This window comes from Lipotes vexillifer, unplaced genomic scaffold (assembly GCF_000442215.2).
Source record: "Lipotes vexillifer unplaced genomic scaffold, Lipotes_vexillifer_v1.1 scaffold149, whole genome shotgun sequence".
Lineage (NCBI taxonomy): Eukaryota > Metazoa > Chordata > Mammalia > Artiodactyla > Lipotidae > Lipotes > Lipotes vexillifer.
The window spans coordinates 2,320,077-2,338,723 of NW_006779962.1; the positions used below are offsets into that span (position 1 = coordinate 2,320,077).

General features: G+C 40.3%; 1 protein-coding gene across 1 annotated transcript in view; it reads left to right on the forward strand.

Annotated features, from left to right (window-relative positions):
- Positions 1-18,647, forward strand: part of SETX (senataxin) — a 64,516-nt gene that overhangs the window by 9,955 nt on the left and 35,914 nt on the right. Inside the window, exons 6-9 of the mRNA XM_007453112.1 lie at positions 3,245-3,416; positions 3,550-3,637; positions 4,134-8,345; positions 17,764-17,863. Coding sequence (XP_007453174.1) covers positions 3,245-3,416; positions 3,550-3,637; positions 4,134-8,345; positions 17,764-17,863 — 4,572 coding nt within the window. The remainder of the gene's footprint in view (positions 1-3,244; positions 3,417-3,549; positions 3,638-4,133; positions 8,346-17,763; positions 17,864-18,647) is intronic.

The window sequence follows — 18,647 nt, forward strand, 5'->3', positions numbered from 1 at the left end:
CGAACCCGCGTCCCCTGCATCGGCAGGCGGACTCGCAACCACTGCGCCACCAGGGAAGCCTGCTAGATGATTTTTGATTAAGGTTATTACTAATGAGGGACTTCCCTGGTGGTGCAGTGGTAAAGAATCTGCCTGCCAGTGCAGGGGACACGGGTTTGAGCCCTGGTCCAGGAAGATCCCACATGCTGCAGAGCAACTAAGCCCGTGCGCCACAACTACTGAGCCTGCAAGCCACAATTACTGAAGCCCGTGCACCAGTCTGTGCTCCACAACAAAAGAAGCCACCACAATGAGAAGCCTGCGCACCACAACAAAGAGTAACCCCCGCTCTCCGCAACTAGAGAAAGCCCGCACACAGTAACAAAGACCCAGCACAGCCCCCCAAATAAATAAATAAGTAAATTTATTAAAAAGGTTATTACTAATTTGCTTACTGGCATTTACTACATAAATTGTTAGTTTTTTTCCCAGTGCTTTGCATATATATTTCTGTCCTCTCTGTTAATCCAGCTCCCCTAACACTCCTTCAAAATGAGTCACCTCCTTTTTTTTAAGCACCTTTTTTTTTTTTTTAAAGATCGGCATTTTTATTTATTTTATTTATAAGTTCATTTATTTATTTTTGGGGCTGTGTTGGGTCTTCATTGCTTCGTGTGGGCTTTCTCTACTTACAGCAAGCGGGGGGCTACTCTTCGTTGTGGTGCATGGGCTTCTCATTGTGGTGGCTTCTCTTGTTACAGAGCACGGGCTCTAGGCGCGCGGGCTCAGTAGTTGTGGCTCGTGGGCTCTAGCTGGCAGGCTCAGTAGTTATGGCACACGGGCTTAGTTGCTCCGCGGCATGTGGGATCTTCCTGGACCAGGGCTCAAACCCATGTCCCCTGCATTGGCAGGCAGATTCTTTCTTTAACATCTTTATTGGAGTATAATTGCTTTACAATGGTGTGTTAGTTTCTGCTGTATAACAAAGTGAGTCAGCTATACATATACATATATCCCCATATCCCCTCCCTCTTGTGTCTCCCTCCCACCCTCCCTTGGTCACAGAGCACCAAGCTGATGTCCCTGTGTTATGTGGCTGCTTCCCACTAGCTATCTGTTTTACATGTGGTAGTGTATATATGTCCATGCCACTCTCCCACTTTGTCCCAGCTTACCCTTCCCTCTCCCCGTGTCCTCACGTCCATTCTCTACATCTGCGTCTTTATTCCTGTCCTGCCCCTAGGTTCTTCAGAAGCTTTCTGGGTTTTTTTTTTTAGATTCCATATATAAGTGTTAGCATACAGTATTTGTTTTTCTCTTTCTGACTTCACTCTGTACGACAGACTATAGGTCCATCCACCTCACTACAAATAACTCGATTTCGTTTCTCTTTATGGCTAATATTCCATTGTATGTCTGTGCCACATCTTCTTTATCTATTCATCTGTCGATGGACATTTAGTTTGCTTCCATGTCCTGGCTGTTGTAAATAGAGCTGCAGTGAACATTGTGGTACATGACTATTTTTGGATTATGGTTTTCTCAGGGTATATGCCCAGTAATGGGATTGCTGAGTCATATGTTATTTCTATTTTTAATATTTAAGGAACCTCCATACTGTTCTCCATAGTGGCTGTATCAATTTACATTCCCACCAACAGTGGAAGAGGGCTCCCTTTTCTCCACACCCTCTGCAGCATTTATTGTTTGTAGATTTTTTGATGATGGCCATTCTGACTGGTGTGAGGTGACACCTCATTGTAGTTTTGATTTGCATTTCTCTAATGATTAGTGATGTTGAGCATCCTTTCATGTGTTTGTTGGCAAGCTGTATATCTTCTTTGGAGAAATGTCTATTTAGGTCTTCTGCCCATTTTTGGATTGGGTTGTTTGTGTTTTTGATACAGAGCTGCATGAGCTGCTTGTAAATTTTGGAGATTAATCCTTTGTCTGTTGCTTCATTTGCAAATATTTTCTCCCATTCTGAGGGTTGTCTTTTCATCTTGTTTATGTTTTCCTTTGCTGTGCAAAAGCTTTTAAGTTTCATTAGGTCCCATTTGTTTGTTGTTATTTCCATGTCTCTAGGAGGTGGGTCAAAAAGGATCTTTCATGTCATAGAGTGTTCTGCCTGTGTTTTGGCAGGCGGATTCTTTACCACTTGACCACCAGGGAAGTCCCAAGTCACCTCTTTAAGAAACATTCCATAATTGTCTTCACCTAACTGATGACTTTCTTCCTTATTTGAGAGCTTCCTAGACATAAGACAGCTTCAGTAGAGGATAAAAAGTTTATGAGAAGTTCTACACAAACGACTATGATAAAAAAAAAAAAAAAAAGAATCTAAGAGCCCTGAGGGAAATAAAGCAGAAAGTTCTAGGGTTGTCAGTAATTGGGTGAGTTAGAGCACTTGCCTCCTAAGAATACTGCGGAAGATGATAGGTGGTGCTAATAGTGAAGCCGTTCTGGTTCTTACTTGGAAAAAGCCGGCTATCTTTTCTTCTGTAGGTGGTGTATCTTTATGTGAGTGTAAAAAAATAAATCTGGAAGGAAGGAATAGAGTAAGATCTTACAAATGCTTGACTGAGGACTTCTAATTTCCTTAGAAGACATTAAGGAGCAAGTGCAGGTCTTTGAGCAGGGCAGTGTTTCGCCACTGCATGTAGAGAGGAGGGAAAGGACCGGCCATAAGAGTGTGTGAGTAATGGGAATTCCTGCCAGTTGGATGGAATGGAGATAACCACAAAGCCATGTTGAGACATGGGTGGATGAAGAGTATGTATCTCTGCTTATCCAGTGGATGAGGGGTTCAGTCCTTTATACCAACCAATTGACACCCACGATTCAGGATTTCTTGTATCATGGACTTTGTTTAGATGTGAAAATACCAAGTTTTTCTTTCTCTCCCTTTTTTTTCTACTTTACTTCTGTTATTTATTGAAGGATGGGAGTATAAAGGTCTGGAAGAAGCAGAGGAGGAAAGATTGTTTCAGGTTGGCAAACAGGATGAGAAAGTTGAGTTTATCTAGACTATCTCAGTTTGTTCCACACGAAAAAATTTCGTAACAGAGGTATATTGCTTTAAAAAAAAATGCAGACACTATTTAAAAGTTTGCCAGCTTTCTAAAACCTGTAGTTGGCAATGCTTTACTTTAAATGACTTCCTGCTTTGCTTTCAGTTTTGTTGCTACCCAGGTAAAGAATGCTTAATTCTCAATATATTTTAGCGCCTTTCTCTAATTTGGCAAATTACTCCATTGTGTTTCAGATGATAGCGTGGATCCTTTCTGGCCAGCGTTACACTGTTTCATGGTGATTCTGGATCGCCTTGGATCTAAGGTCTGGGGTCAACTTATTGATCCTATTGAGGCATTTCAAACCATTATCAACAACGTGAGCTACAATAAAGAGATTCAGAATATACGGAACAGCTCTGTGAGGTTCGTTCAGTTCCTGTGTCAGGATTTCAAACAATCTGTATGAGGAAGTCTACTATAATTGACTTAACAGTAGGATTTTTCTCTTCGTTTTATCCTTCATTTCAGTAATTTCTATTTATTCTTAATATTTAAGGACGAGGTTCGAACCGGAGTCATATTTGGATGATATGGTGACTTGCAGCCAGATTGTATACAATTATAACCCTGAAAAGACCAAAAAGGTATAAAACATTTTGAGATTTCAGGTGATATTGTGTTGCCTTTATATTGTATAGACAGTGTTTTGTGTGGTTAGTTGCATTGCTGATTTTATGATATGTGGCTATTCCGAATCAACTGTTGCATAAAACCTTTCTGATTGAACAGTAGCTCATGAGGAAAAATGGGCTGTAATGAGAGCGTGCACACTTTGAGAGATTAATTTTTCAGTACCTTTCGGAAGGGTAGAACATTTATGGCATGAGGGAGATAAATCACATGACTAGAAATCAAAATCAACTGAAGGAAAGAGGTCCAGAGTACATGGAGGTTTTGTAAATTTAACCTTTTCATGAAACCTTAACCTCAAAATTCAACTGTTTTCAATTTCTTGGGAGTCCATATATGTACATCAAAACAGGAAAGCTGAGCAGTGTATTTTCTTGTTTGCAACTTTTGTGTTAAACCTGTCATGAATGGTGCTTGTTTATCTGAATGTCAGTATCTCTTTCATTTTAGGATTCAGGGTGGAGATCAGCCATTTGCCCAGATTATTGTCCTAACATGTATGAAGAAATGGAAACATTAACTAATGTGCTTCAGTCAGATATCGGTCAAGACATGCGTGTTCATAACAGCACGTTTCTGTGGTTCATCCCTTTTGTGCAGTCCCTCATGGATCTTAAGGATCTGGGTGTGGCTTATATAGTGGAGGTTATTCATCATCTGCATTCTGAAGTCAAAGACGTCCTCAACCAGACAGACGCCGTGTGTGACACAGTCACTGAGTTTTTCCTTCTCATTTTGGTGTCAGTGATTGAACTGCATAGAAATAAAAAGTGTTTGCATTTGCTGTGGGTTAGTTCCCAGCAGTGGGTGGAAGCCGTCGTAAAATGTGCCAAGCTTCCCACCACCGCGTTTGCACGGAGTTCTGAGAAGTCATCTGGAAACTGCTCCAAAGGCACAACAATGATATCATCTCTGTCATTGCATTCAGTGCCATCTAACTCTGTACAACTTGCTTGTGTGCAGCTGATCAGAAGTCTCCTTAAAGAAGGCTATCAGCTTGGGCAGCAGAGTCTTTGTAAGCGATTCTGGGATAAGCTCAACTTATTCCTGCGAGGAAATCTATCTTTAGGTTGGCAGTTGACTAGTCAGGAAACCCATGAGTTACAAACTTGTTTAAAGCAAATTATTAGAAACATAAAATTCAAAGTACCTCAATGTAGCACTTCTGTGGCTCTGACTTCTCCATGTAAAACGCCTCCTGCATTTTATAATAAAGAAGAAAGTGAACAAACAGGGAAGAAGTCTAAAAAAGACAGGCACTGTCTGGAAAACTCCAGCCCAACATTCTCTAAAGAACCGATGAAAGCTGATGCATGTGAAGTGCAAGAGAGTATTTTCAGCAAAGCAAATAATGCCATAGAAGAGGATAATGAGCAAACTTATATAAAAGATTTGAAACTCAGAGACCATCTCTCAGCTGAGTTGTGCTTGAAGCCGAGTAGTAAAAGGCTTGTTAATGAAAGAGCTCGAGGCCAAGTTAAAATAAGTACAGGGAAGCATAAGTCTGTAAAAGAGAATTCCTCATATACCCCTCAGAATTGTACTTCAAGAAATGGTCCAGAAAAGGTATTTGACAGAGGAATAATAACATCAACACGTTTGTTGACTGATTCTAGCAATGACTCTCTGGAAAAGGTGTCCACATCAAATGAGGATTTCTCTTTAAAGGGTGATGCTCTTGGCAAAACCTCAAAAGCAAAAACTAAGGCACATAAAGATGAAATCTGTGCTAAGTTATCACATGTAATAAAAAAGCAACGCAGGAAAAGTACCACTTTAGAGGAAAACCTGACTGTATCTAGCACTGAAAGTTTCCATTCAAAGAAAGATACAGGAGGTCAGAAAGGAGATGGCTTCATACACAATCTCTCTTTAGGCCCTAATGGTATTCTGGATGATAAACATGGAGAACAAAAATCTGAAAACAGTTTATTGCTGAAAAAGAAACAAGTAAACAAGGAACACGAGGTAGGCATTTTCTCTACCCCTGAACTCAGTTGTCAAATACTAGAATGTCATGTTGGTAATAAAGATTTGGTCTCATTTACAGAAATGACCAATATTTTTGTGGAGAAAGCACCTCCCTTTAAAGATCCTGTGACTGGACTTGAATCAAGAGATATGGAAATTATCAAGAGTACTGCTCAGTTTTCTTCTGATTTAAGAGAACAGGTCCTTAGCATCAGTCCTAAGTTTGACACCTTAACAGATTCTCAGATCGACAGAGACCTCCACAAATTATCTTTAGTAGCTCAAGCCAGTGTTATTAAGTTCCCATCAGATTCAACTCAAAAAAGTTTATCCCAGCTACAAAGAAAAGTTAAAGATGATAGAAGATGTTTCACAGCCAACCAGAATAGTGTTAGGGAAACCTGCTGTGGACAGGTCATTATTATTTCAGATTCTGATGAAGAAGATGATGATGATGATGAAAGAATTGTGGGTTTTAAGAAACACATTAAACAGGATAAAACATGCATTGAGAAAGAATGTCCAGAGCAGCATACTTCAATAGCTAACACAAATGTGGAACAGAAGGTAATAAAGGAAGAAAATACAAGGTCCCTTTTGCAGTTTGAGGAATCTGATTCTCAGTTTTTTGAGTTTGAAAGTCCATGTGAAGTGTTTTCAGTTTGGCAAGATCAGAAACCAGACAACAAGAATTCAGTTCAAGAGAATGAAGAAAATTCATGCTTGACTCATGTAGGTGATATCACAAATGATTGGGGTCATGGTACAGATTATGTATCTGAGGAGGTCATTAAAAAAGCAGCAGAGGGCATTGAGGAACACGCAGAACCACGCAGTAGTAGTATTTCTGTTGAGAAATTTTGTGAGATTGAAGTAAAAAAACCCAAGAGAAAACGATATGAGAAAGCTGCTATGGCTGAAGATCCTCTGAGGCCTTCATCTCCTGTCAAAAGTGAGGACCAGTCTGATATTCTTAATGAGAGAGATGTGACTGAAAATGATTTTAAAAGTATAGACATAAGGACTACAACTCCCAGTTCAAGCGTTCAGAGAACCACTACGGTTTCCCTGAAGAAATCTCCACCAAAGCTTCGCACTTATTCCAAACGTGTTAGGAGAGTCTCACTTTCTAAAACTCCTAAAAAAACACATTCGGATACCAAAACAGGGCAGAGTAAAAGTTCAAATTACATAAGTTGTAGAACAACTCCTGCTATAGTGCCACCAAAGAAATTTCGCCAGTGTCCTGAACCAACTTCAACGGTTGAGAAACTTGGTCTGAAAAAGGCTCCTCGTAGGGCATTTGAGTTGTCCCAGCGATCTTTGGAGTGTTTAGCTCAGTTACGTGACCATGGCAAAACTGTTGGAGCAGTTGATACCCGGAAAAAGACTAAATTAATTTCTCCTCAGACTCTCTCTGTCAGAAATAATAAGAAACTGCTGACAAGTCAAGACCTTCAGATGCGAAGGCAGATGAGACCCAAAGCACAGCATAACAGACAAAGATGTTTTGATTATCAAAGTACAGATACAACACGAGCAGGCCCACATGGAGCACAGAATTCTGACAAATTTGTGCCAGAATCAGATACATCAGATTATAGTTATAAAGGAGGAGTTGAGGTAACTGCTAAAAGTAAGGAAAAACAGTTAATAAAATGTGTGTCTTCTGAAACAGAACCCATGAAAGCAAAATATGCTGCTCAGGTAGCTGATGACACCTGTCTTTTGAACCAGTGTACTTCTGTAGTATTAAATGGAGAAATACCAACAAATGAAATAGTTGTTTCTACATCAGGGGACCCTTTAGGTGGAGGTGACCTAACAGTACATCATTTAGATGTGGCAGCTTTGAAAGAGGGAGAGCCTGAATCCTGCAATGACGTAGAGGAAGATAATATATTTTTAACACAACGTGATCCTGAAGATATGGATTTATGTTCACAAATGGAGAAAGAGAATGATAAACTCATTGAAGTCGTTCATGGAAAAGGTACAGTCCAGGCAGAAGAAGATTCTGTGAGTCGGCCTCAGTTGGAATCTTTGAGTAGCACAAAATGTAAGTACAAAGATTGTGTTGAAACACTGAAAAACCAGGGTGAATACTGTTCAAAACACTCTGAAGCTAAAGCAGCAGATGAAGATATATTTCGTAAACCTGGCTTGCCTCCCTCTGCATCTAAACCTTCGAGACCTCCCACTGCTAAGATTTTCAGCTCCAGTAGCACTTCACGAATTGCTGGCCTTTCCAAGTCTTTGGAAAATACGGCAGCGCTCGTACCAACTCTGAAAAATAAGTCAAGTGGGGTACAGTCTGTTCCGAAAGTACCACAGCCAGTCTCTCCAGTGTCCAAGAAGCCGGTGGCTGAAGTGAAGGGTTTGTGCAACGTTCTGCATTCTCATACTCCAAATAATTCCAACAGGCAAGGCTACAAAGTTCCATTTTGTGAAAACAGATCTTTTTCGGCTTCCCCTCCAGTAAATGTTCTCTTGTCAGCACAGTCCATCTCTGATACCTTCGTTAAAGAGGTCTTAAAATGGAAATACGAGATGTTTGTGAACTTTGATCAGTGTGGACCCCCGTCAACTCTTTGTCAGTCCATCGCAAGACCTGTGCCTGTGAGATTTCAAGATGGTGGAGATTATTTTGATGTGTTTTTCCCTTTGATGATACTGAATACTTTTGAAACAGTAAGTATGTGTTCTAATTGTATATGTTCAGACTTTGAAATTACCTTTCTTTACCATGCTGAGTACAGCTAAAATAACAGCACATTTTGATTTAGATGTAGCTTGTAGATTTCATGTTGAACAGACATTGTGCCTGACACTGTTCTAGATGCTGGTGATACAGAGGAAACACTTAAACTCTGCCCTTCTGGAGCTTACAGACACAATTCAGAGTGCTAATGTACCAAGTCCAGAGGTGGCACAGGAGGAGGAAACGTTTTTCAGTGTAAAATAAGGGAAGACTTCTCAGAGGACATAGTCTCTCACCTGCGTTTATTTTTTTGAAAAGTAGTGTAAACCTTTACTGAAGAGTTCCTGAGGAGGCAGCACAGGGCAAGTTACACTGATCAGCACAAAGCAATAAATCCCAAATTTCTCATCAGCACAAAGCAATAAATCCCAAATTTCTCATCTGTCTTCCCAACTTCTTAGGCCTCATAGCAGCCTTTAGCTGTCTCCCTACCCCAACACATCCCATTCTGGTTCTTCTCTCTTTCTTACTCCCCTACTGGGATTGCCAAGTAAAATATAGGAGTCCCAGTTAAATTTGAACCTCAGAAAAACAGCTAGTAATTCTTTAGTGTAAACATCCACCTGCACTTTGAAGGATGTTTTTGGTGTTCTCAAAGCAGGTAGATTTTTACTTTTTTCAAATTCCTTTAAAAAAAAAAAAAACCCAAAACGTGAGCGTGCAATAAGGCTCTTCAACACCAAGAACACTGAGGTAAATACCCACGTATTCAGTCAACAGATACTTGGGTGCCTGATACTTGCCAAGTACTATCACAGACCTGGGGGGTAAAGTGGTGAACATGACAGACAAGGCCTCTGCCTTCTGGGAGTGATCATTTCAGATCAGGACCAAAGGCGTTAGAGTGCTCTAGAATGATCTAGAACAAAAGGGAGCAGGCACTTTAGACTGAAAGGTGAGACAGCCTCTGTGAGCGATGGTATTCACACCGAGACCAGAGTGAGTAGAAGAAGTTGGCCATAGGAAGTATATCCCAGGCAGAGAGACTGCAAAGATCCAGCTTAGAATTGTTAAAGGCAAAGGAGATGTACTGCACCAAGAGGCAAGTTGGTGTCAATTTATGCCCTAAATTTCAGCTGTTGTCTTAAGAATTATTTTACTAGTGTTTCAAAAGCATTAGAAACAACTAATTGATAAAGGGTCTTCAGTCTGTCTCCTTAACAACAATGTGAAATGGTATTACAAAAATGATTTTCTTACCTTACAAAATTGTTAGTTCAGTGAACAGTGTATACAGTTAAATAAGCTGGGGAATATACAGAGATTTTCTTCATTTTGAAGCTTATTTTTTTCTTGAACGTTTATCCTTCCCAGAAAACACTAAATCGCTTAGAAGCCATTCGTAGCCCTTAAATTTAGGACACATATTTGTGATTTTATTTTTCCCTTAGTTAAGAAGTATTTATATGTTTATCTTTAAGATTTCTTCCTTCAGGACATTTCTGTAGCCAAAACCTTTTCAAAACAGAATGAGCACAATTTCCGTTTGTATATATACAAAGTTCAAAATAGTCAAATACTTGTGGAAGGCCCATTATAAAAAAAAAAAAACAGCAACCACTCTCACCTCCCCAAGTAATTATTTTTGATCCTTGATGGATCCTTTTGTTATTTACTTCCATATTTCTAAATAACATGCCACTATTTTGACTTGTTAATTTTTCAGTTCTAGACATTTTCTGTAGTTACCCACTACAGGAAGTACCCTCTCTTCCCAGCCCTGTGTTCACACACACCTCTCCTGTTTCCCCATCCTCACTATGGAGTAGTCTTGTAATTTTTAGATCAGTATTTGTTACTATTTTGACGATATAAAAGGTGTCCACGGCTAAGTCATGTGGTAGCTGTAACTACTTGTTTCCGACTCTTTGCTTTCTCTGGATTTATTGTTTACTTAATTTTCTGTGTACGTGTTACTAAATTAGTTTCAGATTGTCTCTTGGACTTGTAGGTCTCTCAGTATGATCAGGCACATCAGATAGTTGATCAGTTTCATCTTCTTGGTTTAGGATGGTTAACCTGAAATGCTCACCGTCTTCATCCTAGGGCTTGCATTTCCTTCTTTCCCGTGTTGGATCTCTGTCTCCTGTACCCAGGGTTGTCTGTTTTTGTCACCCCCTCATTTTAGTAAGGCACATCCTTCAAACTTCCTGAGAAAAGAATGTGTAGGAGATAAATTTTGAAACTTTGCATGTCTTAAAATTTCTTTCTGTTTTGCCATCTCTGTCTGTCTTTGTTGTTGTCGTTCTACTTCCTTGGAGACTTTCTCAGCGTCCAAGTCTATTGAAAAATTTTTGAGTGTATTTTTAGTTTCACGGAACTCTTGTACTCTCATTATTCCTTTTTATAGGATTCTGTGCTTTCTTCATGTACACAGTATTTTTTTATTACCTGAAGTTAATTAATGATAAGTTTAAAGTTAGTTAAAAGTTTTCCTCTCTTTGCATCGTCCCTGTTTTCCCAGTTGCTTTTTTCCTATTCATTTTAGTGTCGACAGACCTTTCGTGTTAACTCCTTTCTTCACGTGTCTAATGATTTTTGGTGGTTTACTCACATTTAAGAACAGGATACTAAAAAGCAGATTGGAGCATTGTTCATAATAGCCAGAAGTTGAAAACAACTGAGATGTCCATCAGGAGATGAATGGATAAACGAAACATGGTATATGCATACAATGGAACATTAGTCTACTCTTAAAAGGAATGACCCGTTATATGCACTTTTACCTGTTCTTTGATGAACCTTGAAAATATTATGCTGAGAAGTCAGGTACAGAAGGCCACATATTGTGTAATTCCATTTATATGAATTTTCCAGAATAGGCAAATCCGTAGAGACAGAAAGTGGATTAGGAGTTGCCAGGGGATGGGTCGGGGGGCGGGAATTAGGACTGACTGCTAATAGGTATAAGGCTTGTTTTGGGATGGTGGGAATGTTCTGGAATTAGATAATGGTGATGGTTGCACAAAATAGTGAATGTACTGAAAACACACTGTAGTGTGCACACTTTAAAGTGGTGAATTTTATATTGTGAAATATATCAACTTTTTAATGCTATAAGAAAAGAGGATGCATTTAAATAATGACAGGTCAAAAGAGATGCTTAGGAAAAGAGATACTTTTACTAAAATGGTCCTTTATTATTTGCACTGTGGAAGTCAAATGTGATCTGAAGGACACCATCACATGGTGAAATCCAAGTTAGTTTCATTCTTTGTATTAAGATTATATGCTTAGGTATAGTTATAATCTATATTTTGTTACATGTAAGATTTTAAAACAGATTAGAAGCTCTGAGTGAAAGGGATAGGCTTGTTGACCATTGGCATTTTATTGGGAAGCCTCATCCCCAGCCTCATGTCACTGTTTTTAGTCTTTTTTTTCTTTCCCCCTCTTAGTGAGGTCAGATTTCTCCAAGAAGAATCTTCAGATCGATTGCCTGGAAAGCATAGGCCTGATGGGGAGCTGACTGTGGGGTGAGGGTGGGGGCAGAGGGAAGGGTCCAGGTATTCAGTATATAAACATTTGCTTAATTACCTTTTTTAAAATTATTTTATTTTTAAAATTTATTTATTTATTTATTTTTGGCTGCATTGGGTCTTTGTTGCTGCACGTGGGCTTTTCTCTAGTTGTGGCGAGGGCTTCAGCAGCTGTGGCTCGCGGACTCTAGAGCGCAGGCTCAGTAGTTGTGGTGCATGGGCTTAGTTGCTCCGCGGCATGTGGGATCTTCTCGGACCAGGGATCGAACCCATGTCCCCTGCATTGGCAGGCGGATTCCTAACCACTGTGCCACCAGGGACGTCCCCCCCCACCTTTTTTTTTTTAAGTACCTTATCCCCTCTCTGTCTGCTGCCCCACAGCCAGAGACTGTCACACTTTATAGAGGTGAAACCGCTATAGCTTTTTGCTAGGAGCAGGGAGGGGCAGTCTCCCTTCAGTCCTCCTCCTTCTAGAGATGTATGTCAGATGCTTCCTGCTTAGAGTTCAGCTTCTTGGATTTGCTGAGTTAGTTAACCATTCATCCATCTGCTTACCAGCTTCCCAGATTTTGATACTTTTGCCTCCTCTTCTGTTCTCTTCATCCTAATGAATTAATCCTGTTGTGAAAAATCCCTTGGGTGTTTTAGTGGGGTTTCAGGGGGAATGAAAGGAAATGCCTGTGTTCAGTCTGTCTGTCATCTTTACCACGAAGTTTTATCTTGTTCTTCTTTTTTTTAACCATGTAGTGAAACAGCATTGTTTTAGCATTTCTAGTTTATATAGGCCAACATTTATTAATGGTATTATTAATATACCTTGATTACTTTTTGTTTTTCCCCCACTGTAACGTGTGGCTTGTGGGATCTTAGTTCCCTGACCAGGGAGTGAACCTGGGCCCTCAGCAGTGGAAGCGCTAACAACTGAACTGCCAGAGAATCCTCAGATACCTTGATTACTTTTAATTTTTTATTCTTTCTGATAAGCCACAGACTGTGGCATCAACCACAGTCTTGGGCCAAGGCTTCTTACCCTCATTTGGATGTAATTTGACTTCATAATATTGTTTGTTAATGGAATGCTGAAGTGTGTTTAGAGTCCTTTGACAAAAATGTGTTTGGTATCCTATTTAGGACATGAAATGCAGTGTTTGGTTATCCAGTTATATGTCTTATTGCAGGTGGAATGCAATGACATTGCGTAGAATTATCCCTTGCCCCAAAGGGAAACGAGCAAATTCAACTTTTAGAAATATGAGTCTCTTGAATTAAAAAAAAAAAAAAAAAATCCCGCAAGGACTCAGAGCAAAAAATATACAAATCAATTTTCACAGCAAAGTAAAGGAGCTGTTACAGTGGAGGATTCCTGGACTGAATGTCAATATTATGACATAGTGTGAGTGTGTTTTGTGTTTGGTAATTGCAGTCATTGTTGCTTTTTGTTGTGGTCATCCATTTACAATGCTTGGCGTCAGTTTATTCATCTCTTGTAAAAATAAAATACAGTCTGTGTGGAGGAAAAAAAAAAAGAAATATGAGTGTTTTGTGTACTGATGTGACTGATAGAGGATATATTAGTTTTTAATCTTTATGTTTAACACCCAAAAGTATTAGATAAATGTGCACTGTTTTGACAGGGACCAATTTTTTTGGTCAGTTTTGGCAAATATTCTTTTTTCTTAAAGTTTCGGTTTGCAGTCCCCTTCTGTTACCTGTGTGTGCATGCGTGTATATGCAGAGTGTAATTGGCAGGCACTTTTTAGGTTGTGTAGACAAGGAGCAGGCAGAAAGGGGACTCTTCTGGAGTACCAGCTGTGATTCTTAGTGCCCAAACCCCTTATAGGGAGATTGCACCGTTTTTTAGCTAGTTTCCAGTTATAATTTGTTCTGTGAAGGAAACAAAACAGGTTGATGTGATGAGCGACATTGGGAGGCTGCTTTTGAGATTGGGCTGAGAGCCAGGAGAGGAGGGTTTTGCGCAGAGGAGGGGGGAGGGTCAAGACTATAATGCTTGAGGTAGGCCTAACTGAGCATGTGTGAGCAAAGAGATTAGGCTGATGTGGCTGGAGTGAGGTAACTTAGAGGTAAAGGGAAATGAAGTAAGATTGGAGAAATCAGTCAAGAGCTGGATGGTATACAACCCTGTAAGTGCAGGTTGGGGTTTCATTCTCAGTACAGTGAGAAGATGTTGGAGGATTTTTAGTTGGTTGGTGTTTAGGCTGGGGGAGTAGAAATATGTAGTAGTTTACTTCTAAAAAAAAAAAAACATTCTTAGTTGCTCATTAGAGAGTAACTGTAGAAAGGTAAGCATAGATGCAGTAGACCTGTCGGGGGCTATTACAGTAGCCCAGGAGAAAGATGATGGTAGCTTGATCTAGGTGGTAGCTTTGGAAATAAAGAGAAGTGAATTCATTGGGCGTACATTTTGGAGATAGTACTCAGTACCTATCTTCTTATATATATATATAAATTTATGTTATTTATTTTTGGTTGGGTTGGGTCTTGGTTGATGAACACAGGCTTTCTCTAGCTGCAGGGAGCTAGAGAAACTGCATAGCATCCCCCATTATCAACATCCCCTACCATTGTAGTACATTTGTACAACTGATGAACCTACATTGACAAGTCATTACCACCCAGAGTCCGTAGTTTTCATTAGGGTTCACTCTTGATTTGTACATTCTAAGGGTTTGGACAAACGTATAATGACATGTATCAGTCCTTTAATATCAGAGTACTTTCACTGCCCTAAAAATCCTCTGTGCTCTGCCTGTTCACCCCTCCCCAGTCTCACCCCTGGCAGTCACTCATCCTTTTACTGTCTCCATAGTTTGCCTTTTCCAGCATGTCACATAGTTGGAATCACACAGTATGTAGCCTTTCCAGATTGGCTTCTTTCACTTAGTAATGTGCATTTCAGGTTCTTCCATGTCTTTTCATGGCTTGATAGCTCATTTCTTTTTAGCACTAAATAATATTCCATTGTCTGTTTGTACCATAGTTTGTATATCCATTCACCCACTGAAGGGCATCTTGGTTGCTTCCAAGTTTAGGCAGTTATGAATAAAGGTGCTATAAACATCCATGTGCAGGTTTTTAACGTAAATATAAGTTTTCAGTTCATTTGGATAAATATTGAGGGCACTATTGCTGGATCCTACAGTAAGAATATGTTTAGTTTCATAAGAAACCACCGAACAATCTTCCAAAGTGGTGCTACCATTTTGGGAATTCTCTGGCAGTCCATTGGTTAGGACTATGCACTTCCACTGCAGGGGGCACAGGTTCGATCCCTGGTCAGGGGACTAAGATCCCACAAGCCACGTGGCTCAGCAAAAAAAAAAAAAAAAAAAAAAGTGATGGTGCCATTTTACATTCCCACCAGCAATAAATGAGAATTCCTACTGCTCCACATCCCCGTCAGCATTTGGTGCTGTCAGTGCTCCAGATCTTGGCCATTCCAATAGGTGTGTAATAGTGTCTCGTTGTTTTCATTTGCATTCCTTTGATGACATAAGATACGGAGCATTTTTTCATATACTAATTTACAGTCTGTATATCTGCTTTGGTGAGATGTCTCTCCAGGCCTTTTGCACATCTTTTTCATCAGGTTGTCTGTTTTCTTACTGTTGAGTTTTTTTTTTTCTTTTTTAATAAATTTATTTTATTTATTTTTGGCTGCATTGGGTCTTCGTTGCTGTGCGCAGGCTTCCTTTAGTTGCAGCGAGCAGGGGCTACTCTTCATTGCGGTGCGCAAGCTTCTCATTTCGGTGGCTTCTCTTGTTATGGAGCATGGCCTCTAGGCACGCGGGCTTCAGTAGTTGTGGCACGCGGGCTCAGTAGTTGTGGCTCACAGGCTCAGTTGCTCCGTGGCATGTGAGATCTTCCTGGACCAGGGATCGAACCTGTGTCCCCTGCGTTGGCAGGCGGATTCTTAACCACTGCACCACAGGGAAGCCCTTCTTCACTTTTAAAGGATAATTTTGCAGGATTCAGAATTCTAGGTTGGTAGGTTTTATTCTCTCAACAGTCTAAATATTTCACTACTCTCTCCTTGCTTGCATGGTTTCTGAGGAGAAGTTAGATGTAATTCTTATTTTTCCTTCTCTATAGATAAGGTATTTTTTCCCACAGGCTTCTTTCATGATTTTTTTCTTTATCTTTGATATTTCATATTCCTGAAGTTTGAATATGATATGCCTAGGTGTAGTTTCTGGCACTTATTCTGCTTGGTCTTGGAGCTTCCTGGATCTGTGGTTTGGTGTCTGATGTTAATTTTGGAAAACTCTGAGTCATTATTGCCTCTCTCTTCTTCTCATATCCCCATTATGTGTATGCTGCATCTTTTGTCATTGTCTCACAGTCTTGTATATTCTGGGGTGTGTTTTTTTTCCCCATTTTTTTTTTCTCCTTGCTTTTCAGCTTTGGTAGCTTCTATTGTTATAGCCTCAAGCTCAGAGATTGTTTCCTCAGCAATGTCCAGTGTACTAATGAGCCCATCAGAGGCATCCTTCATTTCTGTTACAGTGTTTTGTTTTGTTGGGGTTTTTTGCGGTACATGGGCCTCCCACTGCTGCGGCCTCTCCCGTTGCGGAGCACAGGCTCCGGATGCGCAGGCCCAGCAGCCATGGCCTACGGGCCCAGCTGCCCTGCGGCACATGGGATCCTCCCGGACCGGGGCGCAAACCCGCGTCCCCTGCATCGGCAGGCAGACCCTCACCCACTGCGCCACCAGGGAAGCCCTGTTACAGTGTTTTTGATCTCTGGCATTACCTTTTGATTCTTTCTACTTTACATCTCATTCATTACATTACCCATCTTTTATTTCATGGTCTCCTTTTTGCGTTAAACTCTTAGTATATTAACTATAGTTTTAAAAAAAAGTAATTCCTGGTCTGATAATTCCAGCATCCGTATCTGAGTCTAGTTGCTTTGTTTCTTCAGATTGATATCTGACAGGTTTTAGTGCTTCTTTAGTCTGTTCAAACTGTGTTTTTTGCCTTTGAGTATGCCTTGTAATTTTTTGTTGCAAGGTGGTCATAATCTACTAAATAAAAGGAACAGCAGTAAATAGGCCTTTAGTGATACAGAAATGAGGTATGGGGGAAGGAAGATCATTCCATAGTCCTATGATAAGGTGTCACTCTTTTAGTGAGCCTTTGCCTCTGGACTAAGAACTTTACACCACATGTTTCTTAGTTTCCCCCACCTCCTTGGGTGAGACAGGATGGTTAGAATGGGCTGGAGCTGGTTTTCTTCCCTCAAGTAGGTTAGGCTCTGATAAAATCCCAGCAAGTTTGACTCTGGTAAAATAGCTTCTCATAGATCAGGCCTTGTTAAGAAGGTCAAGAATGCTCTGGTGTATTTCAGAATGGTTCCTTTTCCCCAGTCCCCACCAACCCCCCACCCCCGCTGGAAGCACACAGGGAATTTTCTCCAGTGTTCACTGTGAGGGCCTGTTAGAGCTCCTAGAGGTAAAACTCACCAAAGTGTGGGGTCCCTCTTATGACTGGGTCCCCCTAGAGTTTTTAAGAGAGTTGTTCATGCTGAGACTCCAACAGTTTGTCACATCCAGTTCAGGTTTTCCTCCTGGCATGGAGGTTTCTACTTAAGAGTTTCCTGCTCTGGTAAGTTGTGATTGTCTGTATCCACCTTTTTGTCTCTTTTTACTTGTTAGGATGGAGTGGCGACTTCTAAGTTCCTTAAATGCCAAGCTGGAAACCAGAAGTCCCAAATTAATTTTTAATGTTTGTGTCACACAGGAGTTCTAGGTTCTGGATTTTATGGTTGCTTACTTTGGAAAATTTTGCTGTTTAACATTGGCTTTTCAGATGTTTTCGCTTTCTTAATTTGCTTTTTTTGCTTTGCGTAGGTGGCACAGGAATGGACCAGCTCTCCAAACAAAGAGAAATTCCATCAGTTGCATTTACGAAAATTTCCTTCTGAGTATAAAAAATACTGGGAGTTTGTGGGTAAGTTCTTTCTTATGTAACTTGGTCTATATCATATAATAATTGGAGATTGCTATTTGAGGGAACATAATAATTGTTTGAATTTTCTGGGATATAAGTTTCCTAAGGTGAATTTGTAACCTCTTACTAAGAATATGTTTAAAGTCTTTAATTAATGAGGATAATTACTGGGACAGTTAATAAAATTCATGATTTTAACCATTGTGCAATCAGAATACCACAGGCCAAAGTGTCCCTAGATGCTGGGCAAGGGAGAGAGAAGGTGAGTGAGGGAGTTTGACTGGCGGGGGGAGAGGGGGGGTTGACATGATCGTGCGTACAGATTCTGAGTTAATCTCTCTGCCGTCACTGCTCTCATTTCATGATAGAGGGGGTGTTGACATGATCGTGCGTACAGATTCTGAGTTAATCTCTCTGCCGTCACTGCTCTCATTTCATGAGTGGTCTGGAGCACGTGTCACAGTTATGTCTTAGTTATAAATAAACCAAGCATTTAGAACCCTTAAAAATAAAAAGTATAAATTCTCCGTCTGCCTCCTTCCCCCTTGCAATCCATCCTACTCCATAGATTCACTTAAGGAAAAAAGCATGTACATATATTTGGGGGGAAAGGTATTATATGTTCACTGTAGAATATTCAGATAATATTAGCCAATAGTAAAATAAACATCACTCACAGTTCCCATCATTCAGAGATAATCCTATGAACATAGTAGTGTATATCTTACTGCTAGACTTCCTACTCATCTGAGTGAAGTGGGGGTGGGAGGGGGTGGGGGGGTTG